At 43.3% G+C, this 22,943-nt stretch overlaps 3 protein-coding genes across 3 annotated transcripts in view; 1 reads left to right on the top strand and 2 right to left on the bottom strand.

Annotated features, from left to right (window-relative positions):
• Nucleotides 1-4: 4 nt before the first annotated feature.
• On the bottom strand, nucleotides 5-6,055 carry qrsl1 (glutaminyl-tRNA amidotransferase subunit QRSL1). The gene is made up of 11 exons (XM_080513300.1): nucleotides 5,946-6,055; nucleotides 5,086-5,245; nucleotides 4,901-4,999; nucleotides 4,714-4,810; nucleotides 3,757-3,918; nucleotides 3,477-3,652; nucleotides 3,273-3,385; nucleotides 2,605-2,797; nucleotides 1,810-1,927; nucleotides 1,432-1,637; nucleotides 5-386 (listed from the first exon to the last, which is right to left on the bottom strand). Exons 1-11 carry the CDS (start codon nucleotides 5,967-5,969, stop codon nucleotides 169-171), a joined length of 1,566 nt encoding a protein of 521 aa, XP_080369426.1. The 5' UTR covers nucleotides 5,970-6,055; the 3' UTR covers nucleotides 5-168.
• Nucleotides 6,056-6,165: 110 nt separating this feature from the next.
• On the top strand, nucleotides 6,166-15,383 carry rtn4ip1 (reticulon 4 interacting protein 1). The gene is made up of 9 exons (XM_080512769.1): nucleotides 6,166-6,648; nucleotides 7,547-7,698; nucleotides 8,919-8,987; nucleotides 9,439-9,563; nucleotides 9,888-9,936; nucleotides 10,700-10,836; nucleotides 10,921-11,104; nucleotides 14,723-14,815; nucleotides 14,913-15,383. Exons 1-9 carry the CDS (start codon nucleotides 6,387-6,389, stop codon nucleotides 15,036-15,038), a joined length of 1,197 nt encoding a protein of 398 aa, XP_080368895.1. The 5' UTR covers nucleotides 6,166-6,386; the 3' UTR covers nucleotides 15,039-15,383.
• A 122-nt stretch (nucleotides 15,384-15,505) lies between these two features.
• The window catches only part of crybg1a (crystallin beta-gamma domain containing 1a), a gene marked incomplete at its 5' end in the record, with an annotated part of 49,499 nt that continues 42,061 nt past the window's right edge, over nucleotides 15,506-22,943 (bottom strand). The window contains 9 exons of the mRNA XM_080512587.1: nucleotides 15,506-16,498; nucleotides 17,309-17,471; nucleotides 19,305-19,463; nucleotides 20,334-20,457; nucleotides 20,559-20,698; nucleotides 20,790-20,922; nucleotides 21,005-21,117; nucleotides 21,215-21,244; nucleotides 21,328-21,454. Coding sequence (XP_080368713.1) covers nucleotides 16,410-16,498; nucleotides 17,309-17,471; nucleotides 19,305-19,463; nucleotides 20,334-20,457; nucleotides 20,559-20,698; nucleotides 20,790-20,922; nucleotides 21,005-21,117; nucleotides 21,215-21,244; nucleotides 21,328-21,454 — 1,078 coding nt within the window. The 3' untranslated portion in view covers nucleotides 15,506-16,409. The remainder of the gene's footprint in view (nucleotides 16,499-17,308; nucleotides 17,472-19,304; nucleotides 19,464-20,333; nucleotides 20,458-20,558; nucleotides 20,699-20,789; nucleotides 20,923-21,004; nucleotides 21,118-21,214; nucleotides 21,245-21,327; nucleotides 21,455-22,943) is intronic.

Genomic DNA, 22,943 nt, shown 5'->3' with positions numbered 1-22,943 from the left:
AATAAATGTGTTTATTAGAAGGCAGCTGGAGTGCGGTCAGTACGGCCGCTGCATTCAGTCCTACACCCACGTCATGTACAGTTTCCGTTCCGTCACAGAGAAGTGACGCCGAGGTTTGAAAAATATCCCGACGAAGGATCGTCGTGGTCGTCGTATCGGCGCGTTTCTTCACGCGGCGGAGGTGCGCTCCGTCCCGGCGACTCCCGTCTCGTCGCCGCTCTCCCGGGAGTCCTCGCAGTCTCCGATGGAGGGAAAGCCCACCCGCTGCTCCACCCACTGGGCGACCCTGAGGAGCTCTCCGTCTCGGAGGGCGGGGCCTATGAGCTGTAGGCTGATGGGGAGGCCGCGTCTCGATAAAGCCGTGGGCACGGAGACGGCAGGGAGTCCTGGGAGGGGAAAAAAAAAAAAAAAAAAAAAAGGACAGTTGAAAAAGAAGTGATTGCGCTCCTCCGCTTTAGAGAGTGACGTAATGTTTTAATGTGATCCGAAATGATGAGCAGTTCACACGGTCGTGAGATGTGCCAGCACAGATAAGCGAATTCAAATTGGGGAACTGCTTTTAGGTCGCACAACCCCCCCGCTTCCCGTTTTAGAGCCACGGCGACATTTATGACTTGTAACAAGCTGGAAAATGAGAAGAAACCTTAACTTCGCTTTCATAAACGGGTGACATGGAGAATACTGCAGTTCCTCAGTCCCCGCACACTTACTTCCTGCGTGACTTTGAAAAATGGAAGAAAAGACTGTTGGACATGTTGGATTTTCTGTGCGTGCAGAGCAGCGCGACACCAAACCACACAGGATGTAGGTGGAGGGGATGTGCATTTTTTTTTTTTTTCATAGTTTCTGTATTAAAGTGAATCTTTACAAGAAATCGCGAAAAGAAAAAGAAATAGTTTGAATTTAAGAGTAATGTAAATGTCACGAGGGGAAAGTCCAGTTAACTGTCACTACTGGTGAATAAGAGATAATTATGTCATCCACATATAAGTTCACTATCTTATCTAGCTAATCTCATATTTTGCACATTAAATTTACAATGAACCACAGATATAGGTAAGAAATACTTTCGTGTCAGAAGGACTTAAAACAGTTTAAAAAAAAACTATGACTGAGTCGAGTATAGAAAAAACAACAGGTTGTATTTGGGATATATAAAAACAAAGTGGTACTTCAAACCGAACAATAGGTTTTTGAGGCACTATCAATTTCTGACATCATTCAGATTAAATATACAGTAAATACAAGATTGTGAGCTCCAACTTGGCCTTCAATAACCTTTCAGATGCTTCAGTATTACTGCCGCAATCAAACATTCATGTATTTTGTTTTTCTTCACTCTGGGGTTTTAAAACCCATTCGTTCTTTTCCGTCCGTCTTTGAAAAGTCCATCGATTGCACGTTGGGGGGGAGATGGGGCTGCTGCGTTACCTGCCATGTTGGCGCACTGGGTGAAGACGTCCTCCTGCGAGCTGCGCGCTCGGTTGTCTTCCTGCACGAAGTGGCGGTAGCGGGCCGCGTCGCTCAGCGTGGTCGGCGTCAGCAGCACGTCGACGCCCGAGCCGAACGCGCGCCTGAAATCGTCCGCGATGAGCCGACGCACCTTCTGGGCCTTGACGAAGTAGTGCTGGTAGTTCCTGATGAGAAGTGAGGGGGTTAATGTTGATGTCTTTCCAAACTCAAAACTTGATAGCCAAATCAGTTTGTAATTGTAGAGCCTGGTGACAATGGGGGAGCCGAGAGCAGAGGGAAGGTCACGCCGATAGAGTGACACGCCGGTTTCGGATTCAGTTCAGTCTGCCGCCTCACTTTTTTAGCAGGTAGTAGTTCCCGCACAGGATCCTGCCTCTCACCACGTCGTTGAAGCCCTCGTGTCGGGTGGAGGCGTACATGGCCTCGGTTGAGCTGTCCGCCTGGCTGCGGTGGCCTGGCAACACATCGGTAACGTTAGCATGTGGGACGAAGTGACGCGACAGTGCAACATTAAAGGTCCCATATGAGGCAAAAATTCACTTTATAATGGATTTCTGACGGTGATCTGATTCCACACAGTCTTGTGTATGAAGAAGGTCTATCTTCTCCCACTTGTTAGCAAACGTGTGCTCAAATGGGCGAGTCAGAGATATTCCCTTTATGATGTCATGTGGGGAGGAAAAAAAAAAAAAACCCCACTCCGTCTGGTAGTGGAGCTTTGCCTTGATATATTGCATAAGTTCAGTATAATATGAAAAAGTGTAAGTCTAGCTGTAAGAACACAATCTTTTTAACTCACTATCTTCAGAAACCTCTTCCTCCGGGTCAGATTCCGGTTCAAACTGGTTGAACGGCAGCGTTTATTTCGCGTCACCTCTGTAAAATCCACCATAATCCTTCGTGCGTGGCACCAATGTTTCGTATCAACTGGTTTCCCTGTTAACTGGTGACCAACTTCCTTAAGCGTCCACCTTTTGCCGCTACCTTTACTCTGGCTGAAGTTCAGGACCAAGTTAGATTTGTGAAAATACACTTCGAATACAATGTTGTCGGACCTCCGACACCGATGTGAAATAGTTTTTTAAAAAACCGTACAATATGGGACCTTTAAAGTTCGGAACCAGCAGGTACCGTATTCCAGGCCGTCGAAGCGGGCCATGTTGGACGCCACCTCGGCGCAGCACAGGACGTGGTAGCACACGATGGAGTGCTGGGTGTGGGGGAGGGACACCTGCTCCACCCGGGCCCCCGCCCTCTCGAACAAGTCGGCAACACGACTCCAGTGCGCTCGGGTCTCCTCGGACAGCCCCGGGGCATGGTACTCCTTGACATGTGAAGAGGAACAGGACGGACGGGCGGATTCACAAACTGAAAAGGATACAGGGTCAACTCCTCATTCACAGGTTCACATGTTACACAACCGCCGGCCCGCCTTTGTCACAGGCACAACTGTGATTCAAACAAAAAAAAAGAAAAGGGATTGACTCTCAATTATATTCAGGCCGACTGGATTTCTTCTAAAGTTGTGGCTGTGAGTGAGCGATTATGCTACTTTCTCCAAAATAACTTAAAACTTTTAAGATCTTACAGTGTATCTGTGTGCTTTTAAGGTAGTGAGGAGCTCAAGTTACAAACGTGTGACACGCTGGTGAAGCTCGCCTGTGATTGGACAGGAGAGGACTGAGGAAGTCCCGGTAATGAATGAATAAAGATATAGATTAATAGAAATTGCAGTTTCTGCGGAGGTGAAACTTGTATTGACGTTTCCACGGCAACCACGTTTTTCTTACTGAACCCACCTTCGGGATGCCCACACAGATGTTTTTCACGTCAAAGTCTTCAGGGAGCTCGGTCAATGGTGCCGGCGTGGAAACTGTAGTGGAGTCCTGAATATCACGACCTTGGAGAATACCTGTGTTACACGTCATCGGGGCAGATCAGATCGGAGTCGTAGCGTCACGCGAGTAATTCCAAACCATCTTTTTAACGACAGAGCGTCCCACCCAAGACGACGGCTGCGTCGCTGACGCTGCGCGTCAGTATTCCGGGGACGTCCATGGAATTGACCAGCGGGATGAGACCGTGTCTGGACAGCAGACCGTAGGTGGGCTTCAGTGCGACGACGCCGCACAGCGCTCCGGGGTTACGAGTGGAGCCACCAGTGTCCGAACCCAGAGCCCTGCAGCGTAAATAATCCCCCCCCCCCCAGAAAAAAAACATTAACAGTGTGATTTGCGAACGCGTGTAGCTGCGTACGCTTCATTGGGAGTGCGATTGTCTCACAGGTAGCTGGTGAGCGAGGCCACGGCTGCGGCGCTGCCCCCCGAGCTTCCCCCGCTGATCACCCAGTCGGAGTCCGGCGACGCCCCCGTCCGCTCCCTGTAGGGAGCGGCGTAGCTCCAGGGGTTCTTCACCGGGCCGAAGACCCCGTCAGTACTGCCCGCACTGGGGAGAGAAAAAAAAAAAGTTGGCGGGTTAACTTTCTGCTGGTTCTCTTAACTTGCTGCCTTTTTTCTTTTCCTACTATCTTCTAACTGTTTCCAGAGGAACGCTGCTGCCGTGACTCTGAATCTGCAGCTTGTCTTTACCCTTCCCATCCTTGAGTTTTCTTCTGAATTAAGATTTCTATGTTGTAATTGGTACTGTGAAAATAAAACTTCAGAAAAGTGTTTTACATTAAAATATGTTTGCATTTAGTATTGAAGGAGTTGAAACAAAGAAGTACTTTTTATGGACTTCTCATAGTAAAATACTAAATCATAATGACTGACCAGAATCCTAAAATCCACTAAATTTACATTACAGATGTTTCTTAGACGCACATTCAAATGTACCAAAGACAACATGGAATAAAAGTACATTTTCACGGAAACAAGGTGGAAAAATACACAGAACCTTTGCATAATAATCTCATCCAGTGTTTTCCAGCCCGGATCCAAACCGACATTTTATATGCAAATATATGTTACAAACATGTGATTTGATTTAATAGAATTAATCTGGATGCAGCGGCTGACCACTGAGGAAATAAAAAGCAGGCATGTTTGCGAACTCGGTGTTATCGCTGTTGACATTGTGTTGGCTCCTGATTACATCGTGATGGAAAATTATTATACTGTATGTTAAAATGACATACATACTTTTTTTTTCCTAATAATTTGAGGCTATATCAGTTTCTTCCCATCTGTTTCACTCTATATTTCGCATTTTCTTAACCGTCAGATTCTACAACGACCTCACCCCATTGCAAACTCGTCCATGTTGGTCTTCCCCATCAGCACCGCCCCTTGATCAAGGAGCTTCTGCACCACCGTCGCATTGTAAGGTGGAGTGTAATCTGTCGTCAGAATAAACGGGAGGTTCTCATTACGCACTGAAAAGATTCGACAGCGTGAACCAGACCGGATGTTTTTAGATCCCTACAGACCTGCGAGCATCCGTGACGCACACGTGGTTTTGATGTTCTCTGTGGAGAAATTGTCTTTGACTGCGAACGGGATCCCGTCCAGAGGACCTCTGGGGGAACCTGAACGAACACGGATCTGAACGATTCATGACCTGCAAACCCATTCTCTTAAGAAGTAACAATTCAAAACGCACACGGCTTCCCACCTTTCAACAATCTGGCTTCTGCCTGCTGAGCCTGTTGCAGCGCCAGCTCCTCCGTCACCGTGATGTAGGCGTTGAGATGCTGTGTCTTCTTGATGCGGTCCAGACACTTCCTGCACAATTCTGTCGGGGAGATTCGTCCCTCCCTGAACGCCAAAGACACCTAGAGGATGACAAACCGCCAGCGTGGCAAAAAAAAACTGTCTATTTGAAGCCAGTTTTGACATTTTGAATGATTTAATGATGACAGAGCCATTAATGAATAATAATAGTACTTTATTAGCCTGTGTTTACTTTTTTTTTCACATATGTAATCCAGCATCACATCAACTACCAAGCACTTTTGTATTTTGATATAGATATAAATGTGGCAATACCAGTGACAGCAAACACATACTTGAGATATTTTAGCTGATAATCAAGTGCTGTCATTTTAATTTAAATGTGAAGGGATATCGTGAATGTAGATATTGTTGCCTTCGTTTTTTTTTATTTTGGTCAAAGCTTCAGGGTATTTTAACTTTTTCTGCACCCCAGAAGGACTAGTTGTCTCTGCTGTGCCAACTAATGGGGATCCTGAAATAAACAATAAACAATCAATGCCAGTTGAAATTTACTTGGAGATGAGATTAGAAGACGATTAGGGGATATCTTTACAGCTTGTCTTTCCAATCGTGCAAGTTCATTAACTGCACAGAAAGCCACACAAACAAAGGACACTACATTATACTTATATATATTATACTTACAGACACAATTCGATTAATTATCACGTTATTTAATCACAACGCGACCGGAATGAAAGTTTCACGCATCGCCAGAACAAAACTCGCCGAACAGTGAAGTTTAAAAGTTTCTCTCACCTCTTTAATCGTCCTGCTCAGCATGTTTACAAAGTTTTAATGTCTAATGTTTTAATTTAAACGAGTAAATGATTGTCAACCTTCGCAGCGGTGTGTAGCGACAGGGCGCCGCCATGTTTTGACAGCGGAACAACGTCGTCTGCGATTGGACGGTGGTCGAATACGACGCGCTCTGATTGGTTGAGACCTCGGTGGAGGAGGAAGCGACATGTCGGGGAAGAGAAGGACGTTGTTTTGAAACAACATTGTAGGTTTTAGTTCAGTTTATCGAAAGTGCCGTTGCTCTGACGGGAAGAAGATGTTTATAACGAGAAGGTAGTGGCTACTCGTAACAAACCTTTTACCGCTTCCTCTTATTTGGCTGCAGCTTTGCCCCGTGTGCCAGGGACCCAAAGCACCGATTCCATTCATTCATACCTGTACAGTTTTTAGGCTTTAAATATGAACTTTGCAAGACGTTTTGTGTGCAGAAATGTGACCAGTAATTCACATGTAGTTTCAAGGTCTGGGAATCTGAGAAGGCAACTGAGCACCTCCAGCAGATCCATGACTGTCATGCCTGCCTGGGTCATTGATAAATATGGAAGCAATGATGTGTTGAGGTTTACTAGAAACGCCAGTTTTCCCACGATCAACTACCCCAATGAGGTTATGGTCAAGGTGTTTGCAGCAGGACTGAACCCACTTGATGTCGCCATGAGATGTAAGTGCACCACTATGACACCACTATGTTCTAAAATACATTCTAGTGACTAAAATATATAACTTGTTTAATCATGTCTTACTTAAAAGTTCTCAAAATCTGATTAAAAAAGAAAAAATGGTTACTTGCCATTGGGTACCACTAGTATTGTAGTACTTGAGACCAGTCTTGGTATTGACTTTGTTTCAAATGCTTAAAGTCTTGGTCTTGGGATGCTTTTTTAATCAATGTGCATCTTTTGACAGAATCTAAAACCAAAGTTCAATCTATGTCTGACTGACCTCTCTGGAATCAATTCAGTGTGTCCCACCGTGTGAGAAGTTACTTGTGGTGGTGTGAAGGACTCATTGTTCACCAGCAGATCAAATACTATAAAGTTTAACAACTAAATGGGGTCTACGAAATCAAATATCGGCAAATCATTCCTCAGTTTTATAACTGGACGGACAGACAGTACTAATATTAAGAGCACTACGAAGATTAAATACACATCAATACCACCAGAGTATACACACAAAGGTTATAGTGACAAATTATGTCATTTGTGTCCATAATGAAAAACTTCTGCTGAAGAATTCTATAATCAAGTTTTTTTTTAACTTGAAAATCACTACAGTTGTTATTCAGTGGACTATTACAACGTTTATTTGTAGGTACTTTAATGCACTGGTTGTCCAAATCATTCCTACCTCTGCACAGTCTGACCTGTGTTGTTTATCTCTGTGTGGCTTCGGTTTGACTCGTCGTGACGTCACTCGATAGGTTGGTCGACTTTAATCGGACGCCTTAGTCACGGGTGTTTACAGGCCTGAAGTCATCTTTGCCAAAAATACTTGAGGTTTCAGAAAGAAGAATATTTATCTGTAAGTTATTCATTCCCCCCTCCCTCCCCTGCCAGCCGGCTACGGTGCAGCAACAATGTCCATGAAGCGAGACCCCCTGGGGATGAGCCAGGCGGGCAGCGAGTTCCCTCTGGTCCTGGGCCGGGACGTGTCCGGCGTCGTCATGGAGTGCGGCCTGGACGTGAAGTACTTCAGGGAACGAGATGAGGTAAAGGACACGTTCGACGGATGAGTGTGAGTTTGTACGCCACAAAAAAAGAAAAGAAAAGTGAGTCATGTGTAAGTGGGGAGTCGTACGGTCAGGAGATGGAGTCAACAAAATACATGGACGTTGAATTCTTTTATATTTGGGCTCGACGTCAGAGGGGGCATTCAAAAATTCACGGTTAAATCTGGTTCATGTTCTACATGCATGAGATTTTAAAATATATATATGGTGTGTTTCATAACATGAATATAATCGATACATATTAACTGTTGTACCTGGACGACGTATCGCATCCCCTTGTAATTTGACATCAGCCTCATTGTCTTGCTTGGTGATTATTTAACACTCAACACCATGAGATAAAACTATTTTTGTGTTGTTGTTATTATTATTATTATTATATTTTAGATATTATGAAACTGTTAAAATGCATCAATCAACCTGCGCTGATGAATCCTGATTCTTGATCTCACGCATACACACGCACGCGCACACACACACGCCTGGTGGTGTAATAGTGTGGGAGTGTTTTCTTGGCTGATGTTAAGCTGAGTAATGCCTGCAGAGCTTCACCGCCGCAGTGTGGATTACCTGCTTCACCCGTTCCTGGCTCTGGTGCTTCGTCACTCTTTTTTTAAAGATCTGGATCATCAGCACAAGTCAATAAAAAAAAACAACCAACAAAATACAATAAACTGAACACTTTTAATTCAAATGACTCCCCCCTCCTCACCACATGGATGAGTAAAGGGCGTTGGCACCGTTGGAAACAAGCAGATGGAGCAGGTGTCAAATTACTAGGAACAAGATGTTAAACGTTTACTTCCTGCAAGTGAGTTTGTTTTGGGTTTTTTAGAAGGAAGTGGACTTTAAAGAGACTAAAGAGACCAAACAAAGAGTTAATGAGAACAGAAAAAATACAAAAACACATTCAACACATTCAGGATTCCAGCTTTGCACCGAGTGTTTTATTACTAGTTTGCAATAATTATAATAAAAACAAAACGTCTACAACCCTCGTCAGCATTTTATATAGGCCACATGCCCGAGTCTTTCCTTTTCACCCTGGAGCTGCTATGTTTAGCGTCGGAACGTGTCGAGGCCATCCCGGATTAGTGAGTCTCTGCTATATATATATATATATATATATAAACACACAGCCTCACCCCAACAATGTGTGTACAGTATATACATTTATTGTTTTTTTTATCCTCCCTCAGGTGTGGGCAGCCATCCCACCCTGGAAGCAGGGCAGCTTGGCTGAGTTTGTGGTACTGAGTGCCAATGAGGTAAGCTATTTTTAATTAATCGTATATATCGCTGCAGCTCAGTTACGTATTTACTTGCTATCCCTTCACAATAAAGCGTGCGATGTTTGATTGAATTTGTGTGGTTAAGATCAGCATCACCTGGTTGTGTATCACAATCAGATCAAGCTGAGCTTCAATACAACATTTCTGCCAACGTGTGAACCACAAAAGCACAAATCCACATAGTTAGTGGATAGTCCACATATTATTTGGGCACCTGACTTTTTTTTTTTTTTTTTTAACCCTAAATGATTTATTCCCTTTTTCCGTTCTCATATGGTTAGAATTTTGTCAGATTTAGTCCTTTGGTCAACATTTTCTGATTCTCTTTCAGAGACTGTCGAATCACTCCTACAGTTTTAATTTAAAATCTCGGTCATAATTGACGTGCGTGCGTGCGTGCGTGCGTGTGTGTGTGTGCGATCCTCAGATTTCCCTCAAACCAAAGTCGCTGAGCCACACGGAGGCGGCGGCCGTCCCCTACGTTGCCGCCACCGCCTGGTCTGCTCTAGTCAACACCGGCGGACTGAATAAAGACAACTGTGCTCGCAAACGGTGAGATCACACACACACAACCACACACACACACACACACGCACACGCACACGCACACGCACACGCACACGCACACACACACACACACACACACACACAATTACACAATTTCCACTTGTCTATCCCAATAGAAGCTCCCCGTCTTTGATCTCCTCCATTCTTCCACCTGAGTCTCTTTGAGCTGCTTCATAATGAGCCTCTCGTTTGGCTGCAGTCAATTATCCTGGAGTGGCTTCAGCATCAATCCTCATGACTGTGGACAAGTAGTGACACACACACGCTTTTGTTTTTTTTTTAAATCTCTGTTTCTCTCTGGCTCCACAGGATCTTGATCCTCGGAGGATCCGGTGGCGTGGGAACGTTCGCTATACAGGTACGCAGCGGACAAGCGGACCAAAACTGCATATTGGATATTTGTGTTAATCTGACGTAAATAATAGAATAAAATGTTGTATTTGTTCTGCTTCTGGCCTGAATCCTGCAGCCCATGTTTCACTTTTATCACATTTGACCTTGTTTCATTTCACGGGCGTTCCTGAAGAATTGGGCAACGCTTTGTTGTGCAAAAACGTGGAGGAATTGGCTGTAAAATCTGGAAATAAGCCGTGAATTCTGCAACCTTTTAGCCCCCATTCCTATAAATTAAGCAAAAAAAATTAAGACCGCTTTTATAATACAATCCTTGATTTAGGGTTTGATTTGGTTTCTTGAATCGTGTTAATATTTCATTCCACTACTTTTGAACACTTTAGTAAATACTCACATCGCTCATGTTTAATGAAGCTTTTTTTTTTTTTTTTTATTACAGATAATGCGCATATTCAAATAAAGGGTGAACATTTTATTCTCAAATAAGCAGTATAAGTGGTAGTTTTGATGACGGTTGCACAGTAAATCACAGTTATCATTACATTATGGAGAAATTCATGCTCTGTATGATGTTTTTTTCTAAATATGAAACAAATAGGCGATTATGATTTGATTATTTGAAAAACGTCAATCGGTCGATGAAGCGTCGAGACTAAAACAAACAAACAACTACAAAGTCAACAAAACGGGGGATGTGGATTCGGGGGGGCGAGAGAAAGAGCACCGTTATCTCAAAGATACTGAATAACCAGTTTCTCTGTGTCCAGATGCTGAAGGCGTGGGGGGCCCATGTGACCGTCACCTGCTCCCAGAATGCCGAGCGGTTTGTGCGGGAGCTGGGCGCCGACCACGCCGTGGACTACACCGCCGGACCCGTGGAGGGGCCGCTCGGGTCCCTGGACAAGTACGACAATCTGAGGCCCCCCACCCCTCCCCCATCCCCCTCTCCACCCCACAACAAACCCCGTGTGTCTCTCACCCGCCGAAGGTTCGACCTGATCCTGGATAACATCGGCGGCGACACGGAGCGCTGGGCGCTGACGCTGCTCAAGCCCTGGAGCGGCGCCAAGTACGTGACGCTGGTCACGCCCTTCCTGCAGAACACCGACCGGCTGGGCCTGGCGGACGGCATGATGAAGACGGCCGCCACGGTGGGCGGCAAAGCCCTCAAGGTAAGCCCACGGCGGAGGCATCATCATGCTCCGGGGCTGCTGGAGACTGAAGGAGAAAAAAAAAAAAAAAAGAAAAGTAAAATCCAATTCAAACAGGAATTCAAACAGCAAAATTTGTCAGAAATACACATTTATTCTTTTTTTAACGACGTGATTATTAATGACGGCTGCCAGCAAATTTGAATATATATCAAATTACAAATTCAAATTTGTACAAAATGTATTTTAATGCATTTTACACTAAAACTAATCCAGAAAAAGCTTTTTTTCCCCCCCAAATCCCAATTTAATTTCAAAATTAAAACCAGATGAAGTTCCACTGAATTTTCTTAATAAGCAATGTGAAAACGCTGTGTTTTCCCACCACATTTCTCCAGTTTAAAATAATAATTAAAAAAAAAAAAAAATTTCTAAATCCTTGCCACATGTAGAGATACGTCAATGTGGCATTAAATATGTGGAACGGATGATCTCAGAGGAAATGACTCAAATCATGTCTTCACATGAAGAGGAAGTTGCTCATTATAGCACTGCTGTGATATTTTTTATACAGTATATATATATATATATATATATATACTGTATAAAAAGTACCATACTTCTTGGTGACGACATTGTTTGCGTGTGAACTGGAATCGGTCCTCAGGCTCAGTTTGGGTAAGAACTGAAATTGTAAAAGAAAAGTGAAATTCAACATTAATCGCTCTCTGGCACACACACACACACACACACACACACACACACAGACACAGACACAGACACAGACACAGACACAGACACAGACACAGACACAGACACAGACACAGACACAGACACAGACACAGACACAGACACAGACACAGACACAGACACAGACACAGACACACACACACACACACACACACACACACACACACACACACACACAGACACAGACACAGACACAGACACACACACACACACACACACACACACACACACACACAGACACACACACACACACACCCTGAGCTCACCCACACTAGAGGAAGCGGCACCTTGGTCGTGCCGAGCAAACGTTTGCAAGCAGCCTTTCACTTCCGTTTCACCATCTTTTCCACTCGGCTCCACACCGCAGCCTCTCACTCAAGCATTTCGTGCCGCCGCCGTCTCCCCGGGCCTTTTTACTTTCTGGAGACCCCCACCATAACCCCCCACTTTACTGTGAAAGAACTGGGTTTAGTCTGGTACTTTACTGTGAAAGAACTGGGTTTAGTCTGGTACTTTTATGTGAAAGAAATGGGTTTAATCTGGTACTTTACTGTGAAAGAACTGGGTTTAGTCTGGTACTTTTATGTGAAAGAAATGGGTTTAATCTGGTACTTTACTGTGAAAGAAATGGGTTTAATCTGGTACTTTACTGTGAAAGAACTGGGTTTAGTCTGGTACTTTTATGTGAAAGAAATGGGTTTAATCTGGTACTTTACTGTGAAAGAACTGGGTTTAGTCTGGTACTTTTATGTGAAAGAACTGGGTTTAGTCTGGTACTTTAATGTGAAAGAAATGGGTTTAATCTGGTACTTTACTCTGAAAGAACTGGGTTTAGTCTGGTACTTTACTCTGAAAGAACTGGGTTTCGTCTGGTACTTTACTGTGAAAGAACTGGGTTTAGTCTGGTACTTTACTGTGAAAGAACTGGGTTTAGTCTGGTACTTTAATGTGAAAGAAATGGGTTTAATCTGGTACTTTTATGTGAAAGAACTGGGTTTAGTCTGGTACTTTAATGTGAAAGAAATGGGTTTAATCTGGTACTTTTATGTGAAAGAACTGGGTTTAGTCTGGTACTTTAATGTGAAAGAAATGGGTTTAATCTGGTACTTTTATGTGAAAGAACTGGGTTTAGTCTGGTACTTTAATGTGAAAGAAATGGGTTTAATCTGGTACTTTACTCTGAAAGAACTGGGTTTAGTCTGGTACTTTACTCTGAAAGAACTGGGTTTAGTCTGGTACTTTACTGTGAAAGAACTGGGTTTAGTCTGGTACTTTAATGTGAAAGAACTGGGTTTAGTCTGGTACTTTACTGTGAAAGAACTGGGTTTAGTCTCGTGCTTTACTGTGAAAGTACTGAATTTAGTCTGGTACTTTAATGTGAAAGAACTGGGTTTAGTCTGGTGCTTTAATCTGAAAGAACTGGGTTTAGTCTGGAACTTTACTGTAAAAGTATTTTTGTGAGCCAGAAACTCTTTCTTTATGACTCCATCTTCAAGCAGTCGTTGTTTATAAAGAAAAAAAAAAACAAAAGCAATTTATTATGTGTGATATGTGTATTTTCTGCAATGGATAAGATGAGTAATATTTCTATGGAGTATAGAATTAAAACTTTACTCAAAACGCATCAAAGAAATAGACTTTAATAACTTAGAACTCCTAGATTTCGCCCATCAAGAGAGGAATCCACGTAGTTAACTAAATAAAATAAACACCAGATCTGTACTTTAATTCTCGATACTAAATATTTTCACTTACAGATCGCTTCCCATGTTAAAATAGTATTTCAACTATTAATTTGGATTCCAGGTGAACATGTTTCATGTCAGGATCAAAACTAAGTCGTAACTTTGAACTATTTCCTGTCGGTTGACGTGTCCTTCCTCTCCTGCTGCTCTGACACGTTCTCTCCATCTTCTCTAAAGCGTTTCGGTGATTCGTCTCATTACACAACATTTTAGGACAACTGTCTAATTCGTTTTAGTTCAGGGGTTCACACACTGCGACATCTCATCTCAACCAGTTAGATTTTTATCACAATGACATAAAGAATTCAAGATTGTCATTTTGTTTGAAGGTGTCTCCATCTAGTGGTTGATGAGGGTTACTGCAACTCATTTGGCACTTTCCAAGATGTAAAATCTTATTTTTAAGATACACATATATATATATATATACACACACACACACACACACGCACACGCACACACACAGGACATTTAAATAGCTACTCGATAAAGTTTACAAAGAATAAAATAAATAAGGAAAAGGCACATTACAAAAGATAGACAACGAGTTTGAATCGGTTAGTAGAGCAAATATTTATCACTTTAATATGTGGATTAGTTGTGACAGATAATTTGGCTTATTTTATTTTAAATCTTATTTACCTATCATGGATCCTTAATGTGTCTGTATAATCTAGAATTAAAAATCTTATTTCAAGATTTTTTTATTTATTTATTTATTTTTTTAAATCAAGTAGGAATTACTTTAATTGTTTTAAGTCATTTTCTTCTCAAATTAAGTATTTATATCTTCTATTTGTGCTATTTGGATTTTCGAAATCTTGATTCGTGGGTCAAATTTATTGCTCGTCTGTCGTTTTGTTTTGTTTTACCATAAAAAGCTTGTGATCCACCAACAAATAATAAATTATTGCCAATATTCCAGGTAATCAGTGATCCAGCAGGTCTGATTTCAGACATTCATTAATATATTCAAATTTTTTTTTCCTGGCTTGGTTAATGCTGAGCACATGGTGAGACTCAGCAGCAGCCAAACAGGTCAAAAGGTCAAAAGGTCACACAGCAAAATAAGGTGTGTGTGTGTGGGGTGGGGTGGGGACTCACTGTGTAACTCAGAGGTTTTGACGTTCTCGTGTTCCGGCAGCACCTGGCGAGCGGCGTTCACTACCGCTGGGGATTCTTCGCACCGAGCGGCCCGGCGCTGGACGAAGTGCGAGACATGGTGGACGCAGGAAAGGTGGGGGCGACAAACTCAGAGAGAGAGAGAGAGAGAGAGAGAGAGAGAGAGAGAAGGAGGGCGTGAGCTGGGCCTGACCGGGTTCCCCTCCTGACAGATCCGGCCGGTGGTGGAGGAGACGTTCAGCTTCCCCCAGGTGCCGGAGGCCCTGGGGAAGGTGGAGAAGGGCCACGCTCGGGGGAAAACCGTGGTGCAGGTCAGCCGGGGAGGAGACGACTTGTAGCGCCGGACGCCTGGGAAACTGTCGCTGCTGCAAAAAGGGAGGATTGTAATTCTTTTTTTGAATTTAATTCTTTTTCTTTTGTCTATTCTTCACTTTTTCTGTTTCTTTTCTTACCTTTTGGGTTTCCCCCGCATTTTTCCATTTTCTTAGTTTTTTTTTCTTTTTTTTGTTTTCTTTCCCCCTAATTTTCTAAATATTTTTAATTTTATTTTCCTCGCGGCTTGTAATCTTAATGAGCGATTGCGAGGATGTTTATACTGCGATACATGGATGGGTAAAAATAACTGCTGCAAAAGGGAGGCTTGTATTTCTCACTTTTCCCTTTAATAAAATTTTCTTTTGTAACTTTTTGCTGTTTTTTCTTTTTCTCTATTTTTTTCTTCCTTTTTTTACATCTCTTATTTTTCCCATCATTTTCTTTTTTTTTTCTCCTCTCGAGACTTGTCATCTCAACGCGAGGAGGTTTCCGCTGGGATACATGGATAAGAAATAAAAACAGACTTTACTGTATTTCCTGGTGCAACCAAAGATCCTGACCGATATTTCTTTTTCGTACTTTTTTTTTTTTGGACGCACAGAAGCGCCACAGCCGGTCGCTGCACGCACAAATAAATAATCTTCGTCAAGGGAACCCGGTGCAGCTCCCGGAAGCATGTTTGAGTTTATCAATACATTTTCATTGCAAAATTACGCGACCGTCATGAAATAAATCCAAAATTGTGGATTTGCCTCGTAGCTTGTCGGCAGTCTGTTGGTAAATTATTAAAGTAGAATGATACTTACACTCTTGTTTTTTTTCTTTCCCACCTGCCAAAAACATGAATTCCACTCGTCTCTTCACAGATGAACCACAGAGACGACAGACAATCACATGTTTTTAATATGTAACAGTTTAACAGCCGGTATTTACACACAAATCAACAAGAGGGCAGCAGTGTTATTGTCTTAAAGTGTAAATCTAATCTGTACAAGCAGGTAAAAGTCCAGTCTGTGTGTAAAAAAAACAACTATTAATTCCTAGAAGTATATCAAAACTTTACAGTAGATCTATGTGATGTACAAGAATTAGAAAGCTCGTAGGCACGTCAAGACTTCATATCTTAGCTCCCGGTTTTTACTGAGTTCATCCACAAGACGACTAGCAAAACACACGGGGGGGGGGGGGGGGAGGGGGGGTTAGCGGCGTCGTACCGGAGGAAGAGGAAAGCGTGCAGCATTGAAACAGGGCTGAAATCCCTCCAACGAGGAGTCTTTGGTCTGAAGAGGTTTGGAAACGTTTTCACTGGTTTGATCGGCGACGATCGTCGTTCCAGTCGACGAGAGGAAACTGGGGGAAAACAATCCGAGTGCGGCGGGTTCCAGTTCGTCGGGTCATAAGATCTCCACCGTCCACTTCTGGCTGAGCTTCCCGTCGTCCAGCGTGTTGACGATCACCTGGTTCTTGTCGTACTGTTGACCCCCTGGAAGTTGAAACCAGTGGAAGCCGTCAGGACGTAAAGTCACACTGTTTCTTTCTTGTTTCAATCAATTTATTTAACCTCCAATAGGGTTCAAATAAATTCTGAGATCACACAATTAAAATGTTCGCCTCCACTCTGTAGTTTTTAGTGGCATTTTCCTCCTTTACATCTTGAGGGGTACAATAGTGCCACAACAACCTTTAAAATTAAACTTGTAAGTGTTTGTTGTTGTGGCGCAGAGTATGTGTGATGAAAATGCCTGGATTTTCATAAAACACATAATTACTACTGAAATAACGAAAATCTCAACTTTAATGATACGTTCTGCTGTAAAATACAGTGAAATGTAGAAACTGGAAAATTCCCTCGTTTTATGCACAATTTAGTAGTTTAATCTAAATCACAGGTAAAGATTGTTTAACTTAATACCACAACATCATATCATCACATTTCTGTGGTGAAAACAAGGAAATAGGAAGTGAATCCTGGAGTCATAATAACCTCAACCGATTCTTTTTTTGTCTTTCCTCCTTAAAAAAAAGTTTTAATTGGATCGTTTTCTTTTAATTTTCTGCTATAAATAGTTCCTAATTCCATAATTTCTCTATTGAATTTGGGTCTACATTCTTCCTGGTTCACCAATGTTTTAATGTATAAGATAAGAATAGATCACAGTAGAATATAAGCACATTATTCATCCCAGAGAGAAATGAAATTACTTAATTAATCTTTGATCCTAACGAATGCTAAGGTCATTTTCCATGATGCTCCCTCCACCGTGCTTCACCGTGTGGATGAACGTCGGCTGACCTTTGACCTCCAGGGTCAGATCCGGCCGGTGGTGGCAGCGCACCACGCCGTCCGGGCCGATGTCCCACAGCTGGTTCTCTTTGCCCCGCTCCGGAGAGACGCACAGCCGCCCGCCCGCCATCATCAAACCGCCCGCCGTTTCCAGGCAACAGTCCTCCGCCAGCTGGACGGAAGCAGGAACACCACTCGTTTCTTATTCAACACCCTTTTTTTGTTAAAAGTGTGTCCAGTAATGTCAGTACAGAGAAAAGAACAACTGATATTATAGTGCAGCTTTTCATTTTTCAAAGTAGCTTTACAAAAAAACAAAACAAAAAAACTAATGGGGGGAAAAAGTAAGTCAACCTTCATTGAAATGAGTTTAAACTGAATGTTTTCACCTCTGGGTGTGTGACAGTTTAAAGAAAGCACAAATAAACACAATTTAAAAAGAATAAAATCTGTTAGACAGCTGACCAAAATTACTGTTTTTTGTTTACAATTAAATAGAGAAAAAAAACGACACTAACCAGAATAAAATCCTCACTTTAAAAACTATAGTTTGATGATGTGTAGTAACTGTAAGAGTTTGAAAGTGTTAAAAATTCATTAATTACCAAATACTACTAGATAAGAGCATAAATAAATTGCTACTAAATATCAACGTGTGCTTTATGTTCAAATTTCTTAAAAAGAAATGTCAGTAATAACTTTTCTCCACTAGAGGGAGCTAGTTGAATTGAATACAACCCATTCAACTTAAAATGTAACTAATACTTAGATTATTATTTGAGAACAGTATTTATTTTCTATTAATATAATTGATCATCTCCATACAATTCAAGCCAACAGTATTCTAAAAATTTTGAGGGGAGAATTATTGGGTACAAAACGAGAGACGAATGATGAAAAGGAGATTAAAAATCAAATATTGAAATTGTGTTTACGGGGTTTGAGGTTTTAGTTTCGCCCACTTCTTTTCCCGCCTCATTAGAAGCGATGTGAAATATCCTGCTGACAGACGACAGACATTGTTTGTTGGGACGAGAGACGCCTGCCGGGACTCTTTGCCACTTCCTGTTTTTCTGCAACCGAGTGGATTGTGTCCATTGTGACGTGGCGGTTGAACACAATAGTTTGTGTCTCTGGGTGGAAAGTAGGTGAAGGTTCTGTGTACGACTCCCACTTAGTGTTGTTCTTCCTCACTCACGGCGATGGGGAGAGGACAGAGGAGGAGAGAGGACAGAGGAAAGGAGGAGAGAGGAGAGGACAGAGAAGAGAGGAAAAGACAGAGGAGAGAGGAGAGGACAGAGGAGCGAGGAGGAAAGAGGAAAGGACAGAGGAGAGAAGAGAGGAGAGGACAGATGAGAGGAGGAGAGAGGACAGAGGAGTAAGGACAGAGGATAGAGGAAAGGACACAGGAGAGAGGACAGAGGAGCGAGGAGGAGAGAGGACAGAGGAGAGGAGAGAGGAAAGGACAGAGGAGAGAGGAGAGGACAGAGGAGCGAGGAGGAGAGAGGACAGAGGAGAGGAGAGAGGACAGAGGAGAGGAGAGAGGAAAGGACAGAGGAGAGAGGAGAGGACAGAGGAGCGAGGAGGAGAGAGGACAGAGGAGAGGGGAGAGGACAGAGAAGAGGAGGACAGAGGAAAGGACAGAGGAGAGAGGAAAGGACAGAGGAGAGGAGGAGAGAGCAGAGGACAGAGGAGCGAGGAGGAGAGAGGAAAGGACAGAGGACAGAGGAGCGAGGAGGAGAGAGGACAGAGGAGGAGAGAGGAGAGAGGAAAGGACAGAGGAGAGGAGGACAGAGGAGCGAGGAGGAGAGAGGAAAGGACAGAGGACAGAGGAGCGAGGAGGAGAGAGGACAGAGGAGGAGAGAGGAGAGAGGAAAGGACAGAGGAGAGGAGGACAGAGGAGCGAGGAGGAGAGAGGACAGAGGAGGAGAGAGGAGAGAGGAAAGGACAGAGGAGAGGAGGAGAGAGTACAGAGGAGAGAGGAGCGAGGAGGAGAGTACGGTACCTTGCAGGTGATTTGTCCGTCCCGATAGAGCCACACCTGCTCCACGCCCCCCGTGTCCTCCACGGCCTGGACCCTCATCAGCTTGATGTCGTCCAGCGTCCCCGTCAGGGACACCAGGCAGCCCGTCTCTCTGCTCCGCAGGCGGAAGTACGCCTGCTTCTGTTGGACGACCAGGAACGAAACGAGGGTTTTACACACTGATTTAGAGAAAAGTAGATTGTATCACGACGTTTTGTTGTCAACTAGAGAAAATAAGGATCAAACATGCACTTCTTGTCAATATATCCTTATTAAAAATATATCTAGTGATTATTTTATAGAAGATTAGGTTTATTTTGCAACTTTAAATGAATTGAAATGAATAAAAGGTCAAACCAGCATGATGTAACTTTAATCGTATCTTATGTGAAAAGATTTGGAAATATGACGTTCAACAGCAAATTAGCACTTGGTGTGAGAGTCGAATGTGGTCGAACTTTAAATTTTTTTTTTACATTAATCATAATGTAAGACTATTGAATATTGGAGAAAAGCTCGGATATGATAAGTTTTACTTCCTCCTTCCACACAATGAGAAAATCCTTCTTCATCCTTCTTTTCCTTTCCACAGTCGCAAACAAACCTGCTTGCTAATGTGGATATGTTGGGCTTTTCTATTTTCTCTATAAAAGCACATTGGAATGACTGTAATGTATTTAAAAATGTCTTTTTTTTAAGAGAATGTGTAGCGGAGCTAATGAAGCCAAAAAAAAAAAAGAAAATCCTTCTTCAGACCAAACTACTGAGAGATCAATCTGTTGCAAATTCAATGGAGTTTAATTGAAATGATAGAATTAAACTAAACTCAACTAAAAGCCTAAACCAGCACGAGACAAGACTTGAAGCGACGAGACACTAGTTTTGCAGATCAACAGATACGATTTAAGTCTTTAAGAAGCTGTAGTTATTCTGCTTGTGTGACAGGAGATAAGATTAGTTTCATTAAAAAACTGTCGTGAAGAAAAGGTTTTTGTCTTCTGGCCTCCGTACCTGCAGGAGTGGACGGAGGGATCCGATTCGCTGCCAGCCGCTGTACTTGAACAGGTCGTCCACTCCGCCGGGCCGCAGCAGCAGCTGTCGGCCTCTGTAGTTGCTGCCTTCGTACACCACCCACCTGCGGTCACACACAGTCTCAATCAGCCAAAAAACAAAACAAAAAAAAAACCCTTGAAAAGTTTGTGTTAAATGTTAAAAGTTGCTTGCAGGTTGACGTACGTTCCCCCCTCCACCACCAGGGAGCGCACTCGAGTGTCCACGCCGGCTTGATGCAGGTTCACCACGCCGCTTGTCAGCACCGCCCTCCGCCCTCTGCAGCCGTCTCTGGCGAAGACGCTGACGGAGGGGAGCGAGAAGTCCTGGCAGGGAAAAGACGATTCATGCATCTTTCCGGATTTGTGAAAATAATGTTGTTTTTTTACACACAGAGAAAGAAAAAAAAACACTCACATGTTCGACGATCTGAATAGATCGAACGTTGGTGTCGGACGCCGGGAAGCCCATGGCCTCCGCGTTGGGGTAGTCCCCCTCCTCCAGGACGTAGATGTCCTCTGTGAACTGGGCCCCTTCGTACGCCACCCAGCTATAGCAAAACACAACATACACATTATTTCCCAGCGGACTTTCAGAGGAGGAGACGTGAAGAGGCCGTCGTTCTTCCGTACCTGCCGGCCAGCACCCTGCAGGACCTGGGCGTGAAGTCCTCCTCCAGGGCGTCCACGCTGTCGTCCAGGGCAACCAGCCTCCCCTGGAAGTCCGGCTCGGAGTAGAGATGGACCTGGAACCAACATCCAGACAACAACCGGAGGAAAAGTGAAGTTTGAGTCCCAGAAGATGGACAGAGAGGAAGAAAGCACAACGGGGGTCCACGATACCTTGAACTTCGTCGTTCCCATCAGCATGTCCTGCACAACAAACAAAGAAAGAGGCCGGTGTAAACAAAGCCGTCAGGTTTGACTCCCGCGTGAAGGTGGAGGGCGTTTCTCACGTGGAAGACGGGCTGTATGGACGAGATCCTGACGTTGAGCGCCCCCCAGTCCTCGGGCGTGGCGTACAAGCCTCTCTCCAAGACGTACAGCTCCCCGCTGAACCCGGGGTTTTCAAACGCCACCCACCTGCAAACCGCAACCACACTTCAACTTGCGCACTTTGAGACAAACGGGGCCAACAAAAGGCACAAATACACAAAGTAAGACATTGTTCTAAGTGGGCAACTGCATCAACATGAGAAAAAAAACCTCTTTTTTCCTCACAGTTCACAAACGAAGAAGAATGATGTTGCTGTGAAGCTTCAAAATTTTATAAATTGGGAATTAGAACGTCACAGATTTCAGTTAAAACTACAAATATAATACTGCAAATGATGTAAGCACTTTTATTTTGGGGCTTCTGGTCCACTTAGGCCTTAAACTTGTGGCATTTAAAACAAAAAACACGCAGTATTACGGGTACAGTTCCTGTGCAAATTAAAATAAATAAATAAATAAATAAATCACATGTCGCTCCAGTTTAAAATGAATTGGATTGTAAATCCAGTAAATTCAATAGTTTAACACAACTGGACTGCTGCATGTGGCCCAATATCTCTCGCACGCACGCACGCACACACACACACACACACACGCAGTCATTTTTAACGCGAGACCAAAAGATATAAACAAAACATGTCCTGCTTTTTAAAATCCCGTCACATGACTTCTATAACAAAAACCGTGAGCTGATCGAAGTGCAATAGTAAACGATACCGATGATCAACTGTGCGTTCCAATGCCTCTGGAGCATGTTCCCTCTTGTGTCCGTTTAATAAAGTTTGATTGAAGTCTGAATGTCTAATGGGTCCAGACAGAGCGTGCCGGGAAACGGGCCAAAAAACCTGCTTTTGTCTCGAATCAAACTCGTGTGATCGCAGTTTCCCCCGTCGGGAGTTTGTTTTAATGTGATCAAACATGACGGTGTTGACTCACTGGAGACGGAGGAGCGGCACACACACCGTGGTGTTGGGCTGAAAGGTGTGTGAGTGAATTCACACAATGTGCCGTGGAGATCGAGTTTAATGAAACTAACATTATCTTTTTCCATCATCGAGCTGAAAGCCGCCACCTCTGAGCCTCGTTCTGCAAAGGTGTCTTCCTACAAGGACGGCGCGATATAAATAAAGTTGAATTGAATACTTTTTGTGACTATTTGCAATATTTAAGAACCTTCTAAAAAATAAAATAAAATAAAAATATATAATTAAATTAAATGGCAGGGGAAAAGATTTCAAAACTCACAGGGTCACATGTGTCTTTGTCAACACGTCTCTTCTCACTCAGTTGAATTTACATTGTCGCTGTTCTTATATATTGTCCATTTCTCCCATTTCTCCTCAAACTGGGATCTTTGTAATCTCAGCATGTGAGTCAAATGTTCCATTCACTGGATTAACAGTCTGGATCCATTTTTCCGTCGTTGGAGGATCAGCTTGGTACCACTTCCTTGTTATAGTTTTTTTTACAAGCCACTGTTAAAATTCTCAACAGGTTTTCTGTAGGTACAAACTCAACTGGAAAATTGCACAGGTACAGTATATATTGACATCCAACGGTATATTATAACCCAAAA

The sequence above is a fragment of the Blennius ocellaris genome, assembly GCF_963422515.1.
Source record: "Blennius ocellaris genome assembly, chromosome: 17".
NCBI lineage: Eukaryota > Metazoa > Chordata > Actinopteri > Blenniiformes > Blenniidae > Blennius > Blennius ocellaris.
The sequence above is the reverse complement of the archived record's forward strand: the minus strand, read 5'-3'. Positions and strand labels throughout refer to the sequence as shown.

Excerpts from the sequence above, each read along its gene's own strand:
- qrsl1 (XM_080513300.1), bottom strand. The coding sequence starts at position 5,969 with ATGCTGAGCAGGACGATTAAAGAG. Across the intron at positions 3,386-3,476 it reads CGACGCAGCCGTCGTCTTGG|GTATTCTCCAAGGTCGTGAT; the intron begins GTGGGACGCTCT and ends CGTGTAACACAG. Across the intron at positions 1,928-2,604 it reads CTTCGACGGCCTGGAATACG|GCCACCGCAGCCAGGCGGAC; the intron begins GTACCTGCTGGT and ends ATGTGTTGCCAG.
- rtn4ip1 (XM_080512769.1), top strand. The coding sequence starts at position 6,387 with ATGAACTTTGCAAGACGTTTTGTGTGCAGAAATGTGACCAGTAATTCA. Across the intron at positions 11,105-14,722 it reads TGGGCGGCAAAGCCCTCAAG|CACCTGGCGAGCGGCGTTCA; the intron begins GTAAGCCCACGG and ends GTGTTCCGGCAG. Across the intron at positions 14,816-14,912 it reads ACATGGTGGACGCAGGAAAG|ATCCGGCCGGTGGTGGAGGA; the intron begins GTGGGGGCGACA and ends CCCTCCTGACAG.